Source organism: Anabrus simplex, chromosome 5 (genome assembly GCF_040414725.1).
Source record: "Anabrus simplex isolate iqAnaSimp1 chromosome 5, ASM4041472v1, whole genome shotgun sequence".
In the NCBI taxonomy this organism is placed as follows: Eukaryota; Metazoa; Arthropoda; class Insecta; order Orthoptera; family Tettigoniidae; genus Anabrus; species Anabrus simplex.
In genome coordinates, this window is record NC_090269.1 from 430,284,087 (window position 1) to 430,305,547 (window position 21,461).

At 38.4% G+C, this 21,461-nt stretch overlaps 1 protein-coding gene across 1 annotated transcript in view; it reads right to left on the minus strand.

The window, feature by feature from the left end:
• LOC136874605 (uncharacterized) overlaps positions 1-21,461 on the minus strand; it is a 108,892-nt gene that overhangs the window by 60,114 nt on the left and 27,317 nt on the right. Inside the window, exon 3 of the mRNA XM_068227876.1 lies at positions 50-778. Coding sequence (XP_068083977.1) covers positions 50-778 — 729 coding nt within the window. The remainder of the gene's footprint in view (positions 1-49; positions 779-21,461) is intronic.

Consider the following 21,461-nt stretch of genomic DNA (forward strand, 5'->3'; position numbering starts at 1 on the left):
GTCAATAAGTGGAATCTGATGTTGCAAGTAATGAAAAATGATTACAAACCTCATCCTGAAAGTGCCCCTCCTCCCAGCCTGGAGACCGTGAGGGCAATATGTGACCTGCTACAGCACCCACTTCTTCATGCTGGTTGGCGGCGTCGGTCTGCACTGTGTAGCTGGCAGTAACAGGCCATGAGGCCTGGGTGACAGTCTCAGAACTCCAGGGTGCATCTGTCTCCACCTCCACGCTGCCATCCATACCGGTCATTGCAGTTGTTGGCTCCATCACAGCTGGGGGGTATGAGTCTGTGCTCACCTGCTTGTGCCGCTGCCTCCTGGCTGTCTGCGTACTGGCATTAGACATTACCTTCTCTTCCCGCAGCGTCTGGGTAGCTGCATCCTGTCTGTTATTGTCCTCTGCTCTGGTTCCCTTACCAGGCAGTCGGACGACCTGGAAGTCACGGGACAGGTTCCTCTCATAGCATCTGAACCAGCTTTGGTTCTCCGGGCGTATGATGAATGCCCAGGGAAGGACTGCTTCCGTGAGTTCTACTGGGTCCTGAGCACCATGCTCTGTGAATTTGCTGAGGTAGTTAAAGATAGTGCATGTCTCCTCTATCCTATCCTTGCCTTCTCGGTGATACACCATCAGAGCTGGTAGGGCTGGATCAGCATGCTCGGTCTTAGCGGCAACACTCTGGGTGATGGTCTCCATGTACACTCTGAGCTGCTCTGGGTCGGTCACATAGCTGGCAGCAGATGTCCTGCTTTCTGCAATATTTCCTGTTGGTACCTGAAATAAAAGCCTATAAGAGGAATAGCACTAACAAATTCTGCTTAGACAATTGCCTTAGTTCAATTAAAAGTGCACAGGTCCAGACAAATACATGTTCCTAGTCTACCGAGAAGTACAAGACCTGGCAAGGAGGAGGACTAAGCAGAGGCACGAGATTCCATCTGCTATCACATTCAACTTCCCCCTCGCTAGGATCAGATAAGAGCTCATGGTCTTTTATAGGATTGTGTGAGATAAGGTGGAGAAAATGGGAAGGTTTTAAATTCTCTTTGAAAACAGAGCTTGACACACCACTACAAAACCTTTTAAATTCTATCTCATCGTCTAAGCCTGCTACAAGTTCTGACACCGTGCGAATATCTCAAGATGTGAAGAAGAGGATGAGGAGGATGCAAAAATCAAAATGGATTGAGTTTTTACCTACAGAGGCCAAGGCATGAACACAAACTAAATCAAAACAAATTCTGTCATACCATACAACATCAACTGTCTGCATGGGGTCTCAATATTCTCTACAAGTCTCTGTTACAATGCTAAGACATGGCATACTGGAATGATCCCAAAGTACTTGTAGAATGTCGGCAACTGGTAAAAGACTCTTGAGAGAAAGGTCACACAGGGTAAGAGACAGAGATTCTGAAAATGCATAAAGATTTATTTCTCTCTACATTACACATGGCACCCTGAACACCTTCCTACATTCCCATCTCACAATTTCTGATATTAACTTGCACTTATAGGTTTGAATTCTATGGACTTCTAGTAGACTATAGTAGTTTTACATCAATCGAGGACTGATAACCGGTGTTCAGACCACCTTAAAACTAAGGATTGTCTCTGCTACTATATCTATCCACTCATATCACAGAAAAAATGAGCAGAGGCAAATGAGCATAGACTAATGAGTTGGTGCTAATGAAGAGGGTCCAATGAGAAGTTGCTAACAGTAGCTAATGATCAGTCAGCTAATGAGTAATTAGCAAATTTTGCATGGACATTTCCAGGAGGATGCGTGCACTTTTCCAAATCCTGTGTGTTTTCTTTCGAAGTATTGTCTGCAATAGTCATGCTAGTGTCTTAAATGACATATCAATAGTTATGAGTACATCTCAATTCCAGAGACTTTCTATGTGATGCATTTAGCAAATGTATGTATTTTAGTTTAGTTTTAAAGCTGTATTTCTTGTAATCTAACTTTTCTTTGGTATTTCATGGTCTGAAGAAATGAAGCATGGCAAGGTAATGTGATTTCTTTAACCCTACATATTCTAATTGCCATTGCAAATGTCAAGCTATATGATCTGAGTAGACTTACTTGCACCCTGCAGTTGACAAATATGTTGCTAGATCATACTGGATGTATGTCCCTATGCCAGTCTCAGGCAAATTGGTCTATGTGCCAAAAGTTGGTATGATGTAATCTGCCTCTTTTGTTTGTAAGTTTGTACTGCATCTGTATGTTTAGTTTTGAAATAAAATCAAATCAAAATCTCTTTATTTGCAAATGAGGTGTCTACCTCAGTGGCAAATGGTACACTAAAATACTTTATTGCCAAGCACTAAATTTTAGATTAAAAACAGAAGAAAATTTTCCTAGAATACAATATTATACTATTTACGCTAATAATTTGTTCTATTAAACACACAGCTCATTCTCAATAAATTTATATTGTTTACAGAGTTCTACTTATAATATCTCCTGTACTTACAAATATAGTCAACTCATATACAGTATGTGGAATTAGTTCAAATAATAGTATACAACTGGTGTAAGATTAAAATTTACATTGCATTTATTTAGTTATTTATTTTTTACCCATTTTGGAACCTAAGTAGAATAACGACCTGCTGCGTCTTAACCAGTTAACCAGAGCCCTTTTTGCCACCAATTTTCAGAGTTCCTGAAGGGCCTTCACAGCTACCGTAGCGGTCCCAGGGCCCTCGAAGTCCCCACTGTACTTCACCCCTACAGGCAGTCCCCTACTTTGGCTGTCCAAACTCCTTAGACCAGGGGATGGAATTAATTTATTCACACACATTTTTTATTTAGATTAACCTGCACTGGTCGAATGCCCTCTAACATTTCATTTCTTTTCTCTGTTGCTGTTTATTCTCTTCTTGAATATCTGTACAGATTTTGGAAAATGATCAACCACTACCCCTGGTAAACTGTTCCACTCCTTCATGCCCTTCTCAATGAATGAAAATTTACCCCAATCGCTTCTGCTAAAATTCTGTCTAATTTTATACTTGTGGTCAGTCCTGCCGATATAATTATTTTCCAACTGAAGCCTCTCACAGATATCTCCCTATGCTTCTTCTCCTGTATAGGCTCTATATAATCCTATAAGTCTAGTTTTCTCCCTTCTCTTACTTAAAGTTTCCCACCCAAGTTCCTTTAAACATTTCTGATACACTACTCTTTCTCTTTTTTTTTTTTTTTGCTAGTTGCTTTACGTCGCACTGACACAGATTGGTCTTTCGGCGATGATGAGACAGGAAAGGACTAGGAGTGGGAAGGAAGTGGCCATGGCCTTAATTAAGGTACAGCCCCAGCATTTGCCTGGTGTGAAAATGGGAAAGCACGGTAAACCATTTCCAGGGCTGCCGACAGTGGGGTTCGAACCTACTATCTCCCTAAGACTAGCCGCACTTAAGCGACTGCAGCTATCAAGCTCGGTAATAAAGGGGGGGGTATTGTACATCCTGTATGTTATAACTTTACATTTCATAGGAACTTCTCTGTTCCATACCAGGTTGCTTACATTCTGATAGGACGTATTCCCACTTGTACCCTTCTGCTGATCTTGTTATCCAACCTTACGTCTTGCATTATTTCACTCCCCAAAAATTTGAAATATTCAACCTACTCAAGGTTTTATCTCCTGATACTAACAAATTTTTTCCTTCTCTTTCTCCTTTTGTCATCACCACTATTTTGTTCTTCTCTATGCTGATTTTCACACTACATTTCTCAATATTGTAATTTAAAGCCTCTAGCTGGATTTGCATTTTTTTATTGTTGACTCCCGAGATCACTACGTCACCAACAAATAACAATATTTTCATTCCCCTCCACATCTTGCCTTTGTTTCTTTTAGAATTTCACCCATAAACATTATAAACATAAGTGGAGATACTACGCTTCCCTGTTTAGTCCAGTTTGGTTTCTAAACCAATCTGTTCTCCCCACTGGAGTCTGGTTATGACTAGAACAAATTTCATACATTGCCTTCACTACTTGCCTTCATTGCCTTTCACATCCTTTTCTTTCCAGGGTTTCCCATACTTTTCCTCTATTAACACTATCATATACCTTTTCTAGATCAAGGAATACCATAACAAGATATTTTCCATATTCACACTGTTTTCCCATCAGTAATCTCATGGTAAATATAGGGTCTAATGTTGATCTGCCTTATCAAAATCCATACTGCTAAATTTCATTCCAAACTTCCTCTTATCTTCCTTTCTATTATTCTCTCCAATATTTTGGCTACTTAACAACAGTGTAATTCCTCAATACTTGTCACAAATCTTCCTGTCACCTTTCTTAAATACTGGTATTATTACACGTATCCACCAATCATAAGATAATTGCTTTTTCCTCCATATACACCTTAGCAGCCTATACAACCAATGTAGACCAATGGGTCCTGCTGGCTTTATCATTTCCAGACATATTTCATCCATCCTTGATGCTCTTCCTGTTTTCACTTGTTCAACAGCCATTTCTACCTCTGCCAGTGCAATATTACTCTCCATTTCTGGACCATCCTCATTTACCTCTACACGCTCTTCTACATAATTTCTCATATTCAGGAGTTTATCAAAATAGTCTTTCCACCTACTCTTTATCTCCTCTAGGTCTGTTATTACATTTCCACTTTCTTCCTCCACTTATTTTGTGTAGATTTTTCTTTCCTCGTACTTTATATCAATACATACAACACCCTTCTTCCACCATTTATATCCTTTTCCAACTCTTGTGTTAATCTCTCCCAACATTTTTCTTTTCCTCATTTAACATTCTTTTATACTTACTTTTAATTTCCTGATATTTAATCTTACTTCCTTCTTTTCTATCTCTATTCCATTCTTGCCATGCTTTCACCTTTTCATTCCACCAAGGTGTCTCTCCTTTTCCTTCACCTTCGCTGAAGTTACAAATCATCTCTGCACAAACATGTTTTTGAATTTGGTCCATTCTTCTTTCACACTTTCTATTTTGTGATATAGGGATGTGCTCTTTTAATTCCTCCTGAAATTTGTCCACAGTTCTTTCATCTTTCAATTCCCATGCTTTTATTTTCTCCTGTCTTATTTCTTTTACTCTCACAATTTTACCTATTTTCAATTTTGCTTCCAGTACTCTGTGGTCTCCATCAAATGCCCCATTTGGTAGTGCTATTGCATCCAATAACAGTTTATGGTTTTCTTTCTCAACCAAAAATTCATCAATAACTCATTCTGTCCTCCTTTCATGCCATCCATATCTAGTGATATTCCTAAACCAAGTGTTACCCACAATTATTCCACTTCTATAAAAAAAAAAATCAATCAACTTATCTCCCTCACTGTTTCTTTCTCCATACCCAAACGGACCAATCACTTCTTTCTCAATTCTGTCATTTCCAACCTGCACATTGAGGTATAAAATGACTATTACTTTCACATCAGTGATTAATTCCTTGAGTGTCTCCAAGAATTCCTCTATACTTTCCTCACTGTTACAAGTTAGGGGTACATAAACTTGGATGAAATCTTTTACTCCTTCTTCCATCTTTAGTTGTACTCTGATTGTTCTATCACTAACATAGTCTAGCATATTCACATTTTCATCCAGAATTTTGTTAACAATCACTCCTACTCCATTCTTTGCCTCACCTCCTCCGCTCCAGTATAGGGTGTACCCTCTACTCACCCTCTTCATGCCCCTTCCCTGCCACTTGAACTCACTCAGTCCCATCGTTGCAGTATTCTCCAGCTCCATAAAATCAATCAACTCGATTTTCCTGTCAGGGTCATGACATTTATTATGCCTTCCTTCAAAATATTAAATGCTGGTTGTCCACCTATTACAGCTCCCCCAGTACGAGAAATGAACATTGTTTTTAGCAGAGTGCCCTAACCTCTTCCAAGGTCGATAATTACCACCATTCATTTTAGGCTATTGTTATGATGAACTCGCTACTCTCAAAGACATTTTAGAGCTACTGCCAGCAATTATTCAGGCCGCCCCTTACATGGGAAACAAACACTGCTGATGAATAGTTCCCCGGGGGCTGCCTCTTCCACAATCTCTGCAGTTCCGAAGTCCATCTGGTCCGCTGTAGATTCTTTTGAGGTCTTCGCTGATAACACTGAGCAGGGACCCTTACCAGATCCTACACACCAGGTCAGCGTGCTCTGAGACTCATGTAGGCAGGGGCGCTACTCCCTGGGCTGGGCTGCCTCCGTATAAGGTCCCTACATGCTACTTGCTCTGAGTCACACATCATGGCATATTACCTCAATTAACATACAGTGGAAGTTTCATTACTTTTCTTTGAGAATTTTTCCATAAGTGAGTAAGTTACTTAACAAGTCATGTGCTTTCATTGTTTTAGGTAATATCCAACTAAAAGAATGCTTACAAAGATGTTGCCAATATGAAGCTGCAGCTATTCAATGATTTCTACCAGCTGGGGCCGAATAAACAGGAAAGTTATCTCACGGGACTGATGCAAGTATAACCAGTTATGAGACATCACCACAGTATATTCAGTGAACTGTCTTTGAGGAGAACAGAGTGCAATGTAAGTTACACAATTCAAGATGGAAAAAATAGGGTAAAGAATGTATGCAGGAACAATTTTATGCAGACATCTGCTATAAGCCCTCAAAGGATTATGTTAGTGTAATAAAAATCAAATCAAATCAAAATCAAAAATCAAAATCTCTTTATTTGCAAATGAGGTGTCCACCTCGGTGGCAAATGGTCCACCAAAATACATTATTGTCAAGCACTAAATATTAAATTAACAAGAGAAGAAAATTTTCCTATAATACAATATTATACAATTTACGCTAACAATGTTTTCTATTAAACACACAGCTCATTCTTAATAAATTTATATTGTTTATAAAATTCTACTTATAATATCTCCTGTACTACTTACAAATATAGTCAACTGATATACAGTATGTGGAATTACTTCAAATGATACTATACAACTGGTATAAGATTAATATTTACATTGCATTTATTTATTTACTTTTTTTTTAACCCGTTCTGGATCCTAAGTAGCATAACGACTTGCTGCGTCGTAACCAGAGCCCCTTTTGCCACCACTTTTCAGACTTCCTGAAGGGCCTTCACAGCTACCGTAGCGGTCCCAGGACCCTCAAAGTCCCCACTGTACTTTACCCCTACAGGCAGTCCCCTACTTTGGCTGTCCAAACTCCTTAGACCAGGGGATGGAATTAATTTATTCACACACATTTTTTTAAATTTACAATAACCTGCACTGGTCGAATGCCCTCTAACACTTCATTTATTTTCTCTGTTGCTGTTTATTCTCTTCTTGAATATCTGTACAGATTTTGGAAAAGGATCAAACACTACCCCTGGTAAACTGTTCCACTCCTTCACACCCTTCCCAATGAATGAAAATTTACCCCAATCGCTTCTGCTAAAATTCCTTCTAATTTTATATTTGTGGTCAGTCCTGCCAATAGAATTATTTTCCAACTGAAGCCTCTCACGGATATCTCCCCATGCTGCTTCTCCTGTATAGGCTCTATATAATCCTATAAGTCTAGTTTTCTCCCTTCTCTTACTTAAAGTTTCCCACCCAAGTTCCTTTAACATTTCTGATACACTACTTTTTCTCCTGAAATCCCCTGTTACAAATCTTGCTGCTTTCCTCTGCACACTATCTATTTCTTTTATTAGGTATTCTTGGTGAGGATCCCAAACACTGTTTGCATATTCCAATAATGGACAAACCATACTCAAGTAACTTTTTTCTTTTAATTCTTTGTTGCATCCTTTAAGTAGCCTCATTATGACATGTAACGATCTGTATGCTTTCCCAACAATGTCATCCACATGACCCTTCCAGTGCAAATTACTTTCAAATCTCACACCTAAGTATTTGCACTTGCCATCTTTTGGGATAACTACCTCATCCAAAGTATATTCAAATTCAGTTTTAAAGCTCCTGTTTGTAAAAGTTGTAACAGTTGATTTGCCTCCATTAACCTTCATATTATTTTCTTCAACCCATTGTTGGATTTTTTCAAGGTCCCTTTGTAATTCTGAACAATCCTCAATGATGTTTATTTCCCTATAAGCAATTATGTCATCTGCATACAATCTTATTTTTGATGTTATATTGTTCCCTAAATCATTTGCGTATATTAAGAAAAGTAACGGACCGATTATACTACCCTGTGCAATTCCCTTCCAAACTTTCTCTTCCTGAGATACATTATTTCCTACTTTGACTTTCTGAACCCTTGAATTTAGAAATGTTTTTATCCAACGTGTAACCCTTACGTCCAATCCTATTCCCTCCAATTTCTTTTATAAAAAATATTCCATGTTCCACTCTATCAAAGGCTTTGGAAAGATCTATGGCTATGCAATCTAACTGACCTCCTGAATCCAACTGATCTGATATGTCCTGCTGAAATGCCACCAGTTGTGCCTCACAAGAAAATTTCTTTCTAAATCCATACTGGCTCCTCATGAACCAATTTTTATCATCACATATCCCTCTGATTACTTCGATATTAAACTCTCCAGTATTTTACAAACTATACTGGTCAGGCTGATTGGTCTGTAGTTCTCTGGTTTCCTTTTATCACCCTTTCCTTTATAAATTGGTATTATTATAGATTCCTTCCATTCCTTTGGTATTACACTATTATTTATGACATAGTCAAAGAGAAATTTTAAATAAGGCACTATGTACCACCCCATTGTCTTTAATACCTCCCCAGTAATTTGATCACTGGGGATAAAAGTTTCAAAGACAAACAAGGTGGTGTGAAGGAATTCAATAATACATTTAATGACCAGTGTATTGTATGAGAGCATATAATAGCTTTCCACATCAGGAAACCTGTTATCCATGCATAAAGTCAGAGATGGAGTACATACTCAGATCTGAAGCTGCATCAGTTGTTGCAAGCATTCCAAGTACAATGAAATAGAGATCACTTACAAGTTTATTTAACCATGCCAGTAGCTAAATCAACCCTAAAAGTACAGAATTAAGGTAATAAGTACAATCATAACTGCTAATTATAGGTTATAAAAATTCTATTACTGTGTGACCAGAATATAACACATCATATAATTCAGGTGTTGCCCTCCTTAAGTCCTTCATCGTACACTTAGCTGGACAAAATCTAAAAGCAAGAAGGTGATCCATTGTTTGTTCTTCCCCACATACTCACATGGTGGTCTTGGAAGAAGATTTAAATGAGACTATGGAGAGGGTATGTGGAAAAAATGGAGTTAAATTTGTACAACCTAATGAGTGGGCAGGAGATAGGAATCTAAGCACAGATGGCCTTCGCTTGTACTGCAATGGTACATATAATTGAGGAGGTTTGTCTAGAAGAATTATAGGAAGGTACATTCAGGGAGGTGGGATGGACCAGGCAACGGTGATGACAGTATAGGAAGCATAAAGTTGAGTAAACATGAGATAAAATTGTTAGTCTTAAACTGTAGAAGTATTGTAAAGAAAGGAATAGAATAAAGAAATTTGACAGGTAAATATTTATCAGATATTGTAACAGAAACTGAATCATAGCTGAGAAGTAATATTATGGATGCGGACATTTTCTAATGGATTTGGAGTGTTTATCGTAGAGACAGGTTAGAAATGATATGAGGGGGAGTATTTATACTGGTGAAAGAAGAATTTGTAAGCTATGAAAAAATTAAGGATGGGGAACATGAAATTCTAAGTGAAAGACTTATTTCTCAAGACAACAGGCAATTTGATATTTATGGGGTGTACAGACCTGGCAAGGCTGGCAATGACAATGATGCAGAATTATTTGATAATATAATCAGCTATGTGGGGAAGGACACAGAAAGGAATGTTATTGTAATGGGTGATCTGAACTTGCCAAATGTTACCTGGGAAGGAAAGCGAATGACAGAAAGCATGACCAACAAATGGTGAATAAGTTATTATGGTAAGGACAGCTGAATGAGAAAGTGATGGAACCAACTAGAAAGAAAAATATTCTAGATGTGGTGCTGATTAAATCAGATGAAGTTATAGATGGTATAAGTGATAATGAAGCTGTCTCTGTAAGAGTTCAAAATAAATCTGTTAGAAAGGAATGTTGTAAAGTAGGACTATTAGGCAATACGATATGGCTGATAAGAGGGGAATGGGGAAATTTTTGAAAAGCAAGTACTATCAACTGAAAATGGTAAATAAAAATGTAAATAGTGTTCAGTGTCATACAATCTCAAACAGATACCATCCTGCCAGGAGATTTAAATTGCCACATCGATAGAGAAGATGCACAATATACAACACAGTTACTGAATACCTGGAGGGAGAAAGATTTAAACTTTTAAATGATCCCAGCCTCACAACAATGGTATGACTATGATAAATCTGATATTTGTAAGTACAGCCATTAAGGCAATATATATATAAAGATACTCAACTACTCACACATGGCTTCCTCAAGAAAACACCGTCCATTAACTGTGAAGAAAGATACATACACTCCACCTCCAAGCGAAACGGTAGGAAAAAAATATTGATAAAAGGAAGTATAAACATCAGTAGTCTTGAAGATTTCGCTTTAGCTTCCAATGAAGTAATAGGAGTGATCCAACAAGGGAAGATTAATCAGCTGTGTTAAAGCATTAACAAACCATTAAAAATGCACAAATAATTTCCCATCTGAAGACAAGAAGATCGGAACAATGGTTCGACACCACCCCAGCTACGAGAAAAGGTTCTTATACTACTTCATACAGAAAAATCGTCTAGGATTCACAAGCATCTACAAGATTATAATGTCTTAAGATGAGAATACAAGACACTCCTAAAACAAAAAAAGGGCTGTCTGGACGGAAGAGGAAGGAAAAGAAATTGTAGAAGCCACCAATAAAAACCCTTTGATGCAATGAAGCCAAGATCCCCTAAATTCTGTCAATCCTCTGACATGCATACATGGATAAACCACTTCTGACATATTCTCACAGATGGAACTGCACAGAAAATAACAAACCCAAGAGAAAACTGCAGTTTTCCTACCATTATGGAGGATGAGATGAGAACAACAATATTGGGACCAAAAAACCAGAAAGCTGCTGGCCCAGACAATATCTATAATGAACACCTGAAAAGCGCCTTTCCTTTTCTGGAAAAAATATGGACTGGACTCTTCAACAAGTGTTTAGAGATGAACTAAATACCATCCAGCTGGAAAACCTCCTTACTGAGGATACTATATACAAGTAAAGGAAACCCGGACTCTCCTCATTTGTATAGAGGTATTGCTTTATAAAATGCAATCTTCAAAGTCTTTTGCAAAGTTCCAACGGATAGGCTCACCTCGCTAACTACCAAACTCATCCCTGACCAACGATACAGGGTCATGAAATTCAGATCAACTTTACACATGATTCAGAAGTTACTGGAAGACGTCAGAAAAGCTCTGAGACATATCAGAGGTAAATAGCATATATTTATAGACTACAAAAAGACTTTCGATCTGCTGGATCATCAGATTCCTATTGATAAACTGTAAGAGACAATCTTCAATCCTCACGCTAGCATCCAGATGAGGGGTGTTCTACAGGGTGACCTGATTAGCTACTCTTATTTAAAACCTAATCACTGCAGAAGTTATGGAAATACTGAAGGGATTTCAAGGGCAAATCTCTCTACATACCCATGCAGATGATATGGCCCTTGGCTTTTCCAATTTTGAAGACATACAAAAATGCTGGGATCTATTGGTATCCTGGCCAAAAAAAGATAAACAATAAATTCTAGTTAAAGATGGACAAAACGGTTCACATGATATCCTGAAAGGGTGGCAGTGTTGCCGTCATGGATCAACTGTCCTATGAACAAGATTACTACAATTGTTAATGATTTCAACTATCTTGGCGTAACCTTGCAGACCTCCAAACGCTCCTTCATGAAACATGTAATCAAGAGGGCAACAGCAGCAGTAACAGCAATAAGCAACATCAAACTGCTTCAAAGACTATCAATTGACACGGCTACGAAGATCTTCTTTAGTAATGTAAGTCCCATTGCTACTCATACGATACAAGTTCTTTAGCCCTATCTCACTAAGAACAACCTTAAAGAAATTTGAGAAAACACAAAGGTAACTTTTCTGAAGATGATTTTGTGTTTGTCACAAGACACCCCATCCAGACTATATGAATTAGCCAGGGAATCCTTTTATATTGACAACATAAGACTACATATGCACCTACCATCCACAGCCACCTACCAAGACCTGCCAACAGAACTACAAGCTAAGAAGAAAGAAATATGGTCTGACTTCTACGCAACTGAAGTCATGACATTTTAAGACTGGAAAGCACCTGACTATGATATATGATATATAGTAACTCGATTTTCAGTGCATGTATTCCACTTTCCATGAGCCAGCATCAGTGTTCATCTTTGAATTATGTGGACAGAAATGTGAATGATATCATGCTGAGCGGTGTAACAGGAGACAGGGTTCTCTCAAGGACTTACGTTGTGAATAACCTTTTCATTTTCGCTACAACTGTTTAGTTTTTAGGATTATGGGTTATTAGCTGCAATAAATCTATTATTATTAAAATGTAAACAGCCTATGGGACAGATTTAAAGCAATTGTTGAAGAGTGTGCAAATAGACATGTACCTTTAAATGTGGTAAGGAATAGTGAAGACCCATTTCATTATAACAGGAAAATAAAGGGTGCAGATTAGAAAGAAATAAGAGTTAGGAATGGTTGCGGGAGTAATGAGAGATTGAAGGTAATGGCTAGGAAATTGAATTCAGGGAAAAAAATCAGCTAAGGATAACATGATGGCTAACATAATTGGCAGCCATATGAATTTTAGGGAGCAATGTATATATATCTATAGATACTGGAACACACAAACAGATTCCAGGAAGGACATTCGAGAGATCATTAAAATAATAATAATAATAATAATAATAATAATAATAATAATAATAATAATAATAATAATAATAATAATAATAATACTTTGAGGCTGAGTGGAATAACAGGACAAGATATCTTAGATAGATTCATCTTTAAACAGTAATCCAGGTTTGGATTTCATCTGAATAGCATTTACAATTGTACTGATTAAACGGAACAGATGTTTCCAAACCAGGGAAGATAGGAAAGATAGGAAAGACAACAAATAAGATAATAAATTAAAGATCTGCATTTTTAAATTTCAATATCCGGGTATACTATAGGAATTGACCTGACTAGAAGTAGTGCACAGTATTAATTTTAAATTCCAGAAAACACCGGATGTAACACCGATGCCTTGAGCTCAACAGGAGAAATATAAACAGAATAGGAAACCATAATTCTATTGATAATGCAGAGAAAACATTACTTTTCAATATATATGTTCTGTTATCAGAATTTGTAGATCCACTACTGAATATATTTTGCATTGTACAATTCCTCTGTATCAGTCTTTGGCTCATTGAAATTAATTATTACAATAAATATCTACTAAATAACTGAGGTATCATCCTTACTTCAATCCAATATGTGAAATTCTTTGCACAACAAAAGTCAGAAGTCAGTACATCAGGAAATTTCTTTAGAAGACTGATAAAAGCAGAAAGTTGCTCCTCGGAGATGTCACATAAGGGTAATAGCAAATCATTATTGGACACAGAAGAGACAAATTTGTTTCCAGTGGGTGTCTCAAAGGGAAAGTCTTCCTCCAAGCAAAAATGGAAGGCGAAGGTGTGAGATATGAAATCAATCGATAAGCCAGTTGAGTGCATGAAGTTGGTGCCAAAAATTATAGGTACAGACAAACTGGCAACTATGTTGAGAACCCAGTTTTATTTGACTTGGTTAACAGAAGATACATTACGGCCATCAGCGCAAGTGTAAACAGATAAATAATCTATTCCCAGAACTGCTTGAATTTCATATCCTTCAGAAAGGATTGATTAATAAAGGAGGATGTTATACTAGCATACAATACAGCAAAGAGAGGGCGAGAAATGCATAGATCCCTGACCCGTGGGGAGTAAGAAGGCAATCCGCAGACTTCATCTTTTTTTTTTGTTATATGCTTTACGTTGCACCAACACAGATAGGTCTTATGGCGACGATGGGATAGGAAAGGCCTAGGAATGGGAAGGAAGCGGCCGTGGCCTTAATTAAGGTACAGCCTCAGCATTTGCCTGGTGTGAAAATGGGAAACCACGGAAAACCATCTTCAGGGCTTCCGACAGTGGGGTTCAAACCAACTATCTCCCAATTACAAATGACATTACTTATATTATGCCTACGTGAGGTCTCACACATCTGTACCATACAAAATAAATCTAAGATATGAGGTATTTGACCATATTTTAATATACATTCATTAAGAAAGTTAATACGGGCAGTTAGATCACTATGTATTCTTTATATTGCCAGACATATAAAGCCATCAGCGGGCTGGGTCAAAACACTGAAAGGAGGAGAGAGCGAGCGAGAGGGAAAAATGGGTGATGTTCCAAAATCAGCAATTACCTTAAATTTCCACCAACAAGAATTGACCTCCAGGATGGCACCAATGCTGTTCTTATGTCCATCGATGGTGAGATGCAATGTGTATGAGTTGAACTAGACTACCACCTACATGTACATAGTGTGACAGAAACAAGACCCACTGAACACCTTTATGTTTCTTACAGTGTACCAAGCATTATATTACAGGAAATACTTTACCAGCGACAGATTTCCAAAATGTAGTGAATCATTTTTAATAACTCTGCAAGTTCATGAACAAAAGGAGTAGTATGTTACAAGATTTCAGCTTCGATATTGGCACTAAATATCATTAATTGTGATATTTGTAAATGTCTGACACCGAACTCAGTGATTTAGTTTAGATGAAACATTATCTGACCACGTAATGATTTATTTTATTTATAGTATGGTATCTGTTGTGCATTGGGACTGCATGTAGTGGAGGATAATGTTGTATGTGGTGTGTGCGATTCATTAATTATGGAGACATACAAATACCCAGTCCCCAAGTCATTTAAAGTTAAGTTTTCCAAACCAATCAGCCAAGGAACTGGACCATGTAATGATTAAGAGAGGGGTTGTTCCCCAAAGCAGTATCATCAGACCATTATATTTTCTCATACCGTACAGGGAGCAAAGAACTTTGGTAAAAGGTAAAACATTTTGCAAATGATGTTACACTATGTTATGTAATTAGTAAGTTACAGGATTGTAAGCAACTGCAAAAAGAACCACCAAAAAATCGTTATATGGACATTGGATAACAGTATGGTGGAAAAAGGGGGTTAAATGACAGGTTGACGGTTTGCAAAGAGTAAAAGTCCTTGCAGTGTTAATTATTGTGTTGAAGGAGTGAAAGAACATCATGGAGTCTAATGTAATAACATTACATAGATACATACATTATCATTATAGACTGTTATGCCTTTCAGCGTTCAGTCTGCAAGCCTCTGAGAATTTACTAAACATCATCACAATCCTCGATTTGCAACTAGTGTTGTGGCCTCATTTAGTTCTATACCTCTTATCTTTAAATCATTAGAAACCGAGTCTAACCATCGTCATCTTGGTCCTACATCTCTTACCCTCCATAACAGAGTCCATTATTCTCCTAGGTAACCTATCCTCCTTCATTCGCCTCACATGACCCCACCACCGAAGCCGGTTTACGCGTACAGCTTCATCCATCGAGTTCATCCTAAATTAGCCTTTATCTATTCATTCCGAGTACCATCCTGCCAATGTTCCCACCTGTTTGTACCAGCAATCATTCTTGCTACTTTCATGTCTGTTACTTCTAACTTATGAATAAGATATCCTGAGTCCACCCAGCTTTCGCTCTCGTAAAGCAAAGTTGGTCTGAAAACAGACCGATGTAAAGATAGTTTCATCTGGGAGCTGACTTCCTTCTTACAGAATACTGCTGATCGCAACTGCGAGCTCACTGCATTAGCTTTACTACACCTTGATTCAATCTCACTTACTATTTTTCCATCCTGGGAGAACAAACAACCTAAATACTTGAAATTATCGACCTGTTCTAGCTTTGTATCACCAATCTGACATTTGATTCTGTTGAATTTCTTACCTACTGACATCAATTTAGTCTTCGAGAGGCTAATTTTCATACCATACACATTGCACCTATTTTCAAGCTCCAAGATATCAGACTGCAGGCTTTCGGCACAGTCTGCCATTAAGACCAAGTCGTCAGCATAGGCCAAACTGCTTCCACCTAACTGAATCCCTCCCTGCCATTTTATATCTTTCAGCAGATGATCCATGTAAACTACGAACAGCAAAGGTGAAAGATTGCAGCCTTGTCTAACCCCTGTAAGTACCCTGAACCAAGAACTCATTCTACCATCAATTCTCACTGAAGCCCAATTGTCAACATAAATGCCTTTGATTGATTTTAATAATCTACCTTTAATTCCATAGTCCCCCAGTATGGCGAACATCTTTTCCTTCGGTACCCTGTCATATGCTTTCTCTAGATCTATGAAACATAAACACAACTGCCTATTCCTCTCGTAGCATTTTTCAATTACCTGGTGCATACTGAAAATCTGATCCTGACAGCCTCTCTGTGGTCTGAAACCACACTGGTTTTCATACCAACTTCCTCTCAACGAATGATCGCACCCTCCCTTCCAGGATGCCAGTGAATACTGTGCCTGGTATACTAATCAATGAGATACCTTGATAGTTGTTGCAATCCTTCCTGTTCCCTTGCTTATAGATAGGTGCAATTACTGCTTTTGTCCAATCTGAAGGTACCTTACCAACACTCCACGCCAATTTTACTACTCTATGAAGCCATTTCATCCCTGCCTTCCCACTATATTTCACAATTTCAGGTCTAATTTCATCTATTCCTGCCGCCTTATGACAATGGAGTTTATTTACTATCCTTTCCACTTCCTCAAGCATAATTTCACCAACATCATTTTCCTCGTCCCCATGTGCTTGGCTGTTTGCAACACCACCATGATGATTTTCTTTTACATTGAGAAGATGTTCAAAATATTCCCTCCACCTCTCCAGTGATTTCCTGGGATCTATTATGAGTTCACCTGAATTACTCAAAACACTGTTCATTTCCTTTCTCCCTCCCTTCCTAAGATTCTTTATTACTGACCAGAAAGGTTTTCCTGCTGCTTGACCTAGCATTTCCAGGTTATTACCAAAATCTTCCCATGACTTCTTTTTGGATTCAACAACTATTTGTTTCGCTCTGTTTCTTTCATCTACGTACAAATCCCTGTCTGCCTCGGCCCTTGTTTGGAGCCATTTCTGATAGGCCTTCTTTTTACGTTTACAGGCTCCCCTCACTTCATCATTCCACCAAGATGTTTGCCTTTTCCCATCTTTACACACAGTTGTTCCTAGGCATTCCCTTGCTGTTTCTACTACAGCATCCCTGTATGCCACCCATTCACTTTCTATATCCTGAACCTGCTTACTGTCTACTGTTCGAAACTTCTCACTAATCATATCTATGTACTTCTGTCTAATTTCCTGGTCCTGGAGATTTTCTACCCTTATTCGTTTGCAGACGGATTTCACTTTCTCTTCCCTAGGCCTAGAGATACTTAGTTCACTACAGATCAGATAGTGGTCTGTATCATCGAAAAATCCGTGAAAAACTCGTACATTCCTAACAGATTTCCTGAATTCAAAGTCGGTTAAGATATAGTCGATTATGGATCTGGTACCCCTAGCCTCCCATGTGTAGCGGTGAATAGCCTTATGCTTGAAGAATGTATTCGTAACAGCTAAACCCATACTAGCACAGAAGTCCAGCAAACGCTTCCCATTCCCATTAGCTTCCATATCTTCCCCACATTTACCAATCACCCTTTTGTATCCTTCAGTTCTATTCCCAACTCTCGCATTGAAATCGCCCATTAGCACTATTCTATCCTTGCTGTTGACCCTGACCACGATGTCACTCAATGCTTCATAAAACTTGTCAACTTCATCCTCATCTGCACCCTCACATGGTGAATACACGGACACAATTCTTGTCCTAATTCCTCCAACTGACAAATCTACCCATATCATTCGCTCATTTACGTGCCTAACAGAAACAATGTTGCGTGCAATGGTATTCCTGATAAAGAGCCCTACCCCAGACTCTGCCCTTCCCTTTCTAACACCCATCAAGTACACTTTATAATCTCCTATTTCTTCCTCATTATCTCCCCTTACCCGAATATCACTTACTCGTAGCACATCCAGATGCATCCTCTTGGCTGACTCAGCCAGTTCTACCTTCTTTCTTACATAAGCCCCATTAATATTGATAGCTCCCCATCGAATTCCATTTTGTTCGCCAAATTGTTTCCAAGGAGTCCCTCGCCTGTCAAATGGGAGTGGGATTCCATTACTCCCATAGGTCCGAGGCTTGCTTAAAGTGTTCTGAGCTCGGTAAATTAATGAAGCAGGATGCTGCCCTACTTGCACATAGTCCAAGTGAGGATCTCTCCTCTAACAGTTTATGGACCACCGGTGAATTGTATAGTCCTAGCCGCCTGAGCACGAGGAGGACCACGACTCAGAATATGTCCGAGATGCCCACTCCCATTCCATAGCAACTGGTATCCCGACTCTCAGGACCACTTACTAGGCCACTCAGCCGTTGCCCATGGTTCACAAACTAGGACGTGACTACAGTAACCCACAAACATGAACCATCTCTAATGTAATAATAATAATAATAATAGTAATAATAATAATAATAATAATAATAATAATAATAATAATAATAATAATAATAATAATAATAATAACAACAACATTATTGGCTTTAAGTCCTACTAAATACTTTTATGGTTTTCTGAGATGGTGAAACTTAGTCCCACAGAAATTCTTTCACGTGCCAGTAAGTCTACGACACAAAGCTGATATATTTGAGAACTTTCTTATACCACCGGACTGAACCAGGATCAAACCTGCAAAGCTGGGTCAGAAGGCCAGCACCTCAACCATCTAAGCCACTGAGCCCATTAGAGTCTAATGGAAACACCTTGGTGTTAATATAAGAAAAGGTCTTCATTGTGTTAACCACACAGATATGTAAATAAAAGTTACAGATCTTGTCATGTGGTTATGAGTCTTTAAGAGTTATAGTAAGGATGCACACAAGGGAGCATTTAAGTCACTGGTAAAGCCGCAATTAAAATATGGTTCTGCTGTGTACTAGGTGTACTTGATAGACAAAGGAAAGGAGCATGACTTGTTCTGGGTGATTTCTCCAAAAAAATAGTTACAAAATGTTGCAATCTTAGGCTGGAAAAACTTCTGAGTAAGGAGATAAGTTCTATACTAAGCAGTATGTTCCATGCTGTCAGTGAATGGATGGCATCAATTTTTAACTGGCAAATAAGATTGAATGTAGTTCTTTATTAATAGGAAGGATCAAACTATAAAGAAAAATCAGGAATTGATGATGAGAAATTAAGACAAATATCCATGCAGAAAAGGTGTGTGGTAGAACATCAGGAAAGGTGAAAGACAAAGAAACACACTGGTGGAATGATAGGGTAATGATTAAAGTGAAGGAAAAGAAAATGGCATGGAAAGCATGGAAAACATCTAAGACTGAAGAAAGTAGAAGAAAATATGTGGAGGCAAAGAATTTGGCTAAGAAAGTAGTGGAGGAAGAAAAGAGGAAAAGCTGGGCCTTATTCACACAGAAATTGAGAGATGATATGCAGGGCAGCAAGAAATTACTGTATGGTATCTTAAGAAACAAAAAGAGAGATCAAGTAAATACCAGATTTGTGAAGGATGAAAGTGGCATAATTTTAACAAAGCCGGAAGAAATAAGAAATAGATGGAGAGAGTATTTTCAGAAGCTGCTGAACATAAGAACGGATGACAGTCATTCAATGGACGACCAGGAAAGGCAATTAGTTGATGAAGAAATGGATAAAGAAATTACAATGAATGAAATTGAAATGGCAGGAAGAAAGATGAAGAATGGAAAAACTGCTGGAATAGATGAAATTTCAGTGGAGATGATAAAGGCAGCTGGAGCTGTAGGCCTGCAGTGGATATATTGGGTTCTCAGGAATGTCTGGGAGAATAAGGAGGTCCCTGAGGATTGGCAAAAAGGAATAATCATCCCAATTTTCAAGAAAGGTGATAAGAAAGTTTTGAGGAACTACAGGGGAAATACTCTAATATCCCATGTTGCTAAGATAATGTAAAGGATACTGGAAAGTAGAATAAGGTTGAGGGTTGAGAATCAGATACAGGAAAATCAGTTTGGTTTCAGAAGTGGAACGTCAACAGTAGAACCCATTTTCATTATGAGACACCTGATGGAAAAGCATTGGGAGTACGGGAATGATATGGTGATGACATTCACTGACATTGAAAGGCATATGATAGTGTCCCCAGGACGAAAGTTTGGGACAGTCTGGTGCAAAAAGGAATTGGACAGGGATTAATAAAAATGATCATGGCATTTTATAAGGAATGTTGTAGTTGCGTGCAAACACAAGTTGGCAGGACAAGTTGGTTCAAAATAACTAGTGGGCTGAGACAGGGGAGTGTTCTATCACCAATCCTGTTTACAATAGTAATGGATGACATCATGAGAACAGCAAAAGCAGCATATGGAGGAAGAGAAATGAACATGATGTTATTTGCAGATGATATTGTGATTTGGGGAGAAGATGACAGGAAGGTTCAAGAACAGTTGAATGTGGTGAATGGGAAGATCGAAGAATGTGGATTGAAAATAAGTGTAGAAAAGAGTAAAACTCTTGTTATGACTAGAGGGGAGAAAGATGGGAAAGGTCAGATTAGACTTGCAGACAAGCCCCTGGAAGTAGTGGAAATGTTTAAATACCTGGGGAGTGAATTAATGGAGAATGCTCGACTGGATGCTGAGATTAGTAAAAGGATTCAAGCTGCAAGTTGTTTCTATCGCAGTGTAAGAAACATGTTATGGGACAAAGATGTGCCAATGGAAGCAAAGGATACTATGTACAAGATGTATTATGTACACATAACAACTTACGGAGCAGAAACTAGGACAATGACAAAGAAGGATGAGTGTCGAATACAGGCAGCCGAAATGAAGTTCTTGAGGAGTATGATACAGAAGAGTAGAAGAGATAAAATAAGGAATGAGAAAATCCGGGAATAAATTGGAGTGGAAAAAATGAATGATAGAATAGAGAAGAGCCGACTAAGATGGTTTGGGCACATAAAGCGAATGAGCGACGAAAGAATGCCAAAAAAAGGTGATGGAAATGCAAATCCAAGGAAGGAGAGGCCGTGGACGACCACAATTGAGATGGAAGGATACCATCCAACGTAGCATTATAGAAAGAAACTTGGACTGGGACACCGTGTTGGAGGAGGTGTGGTGGAAAGACCGAAGAAAGTGGAG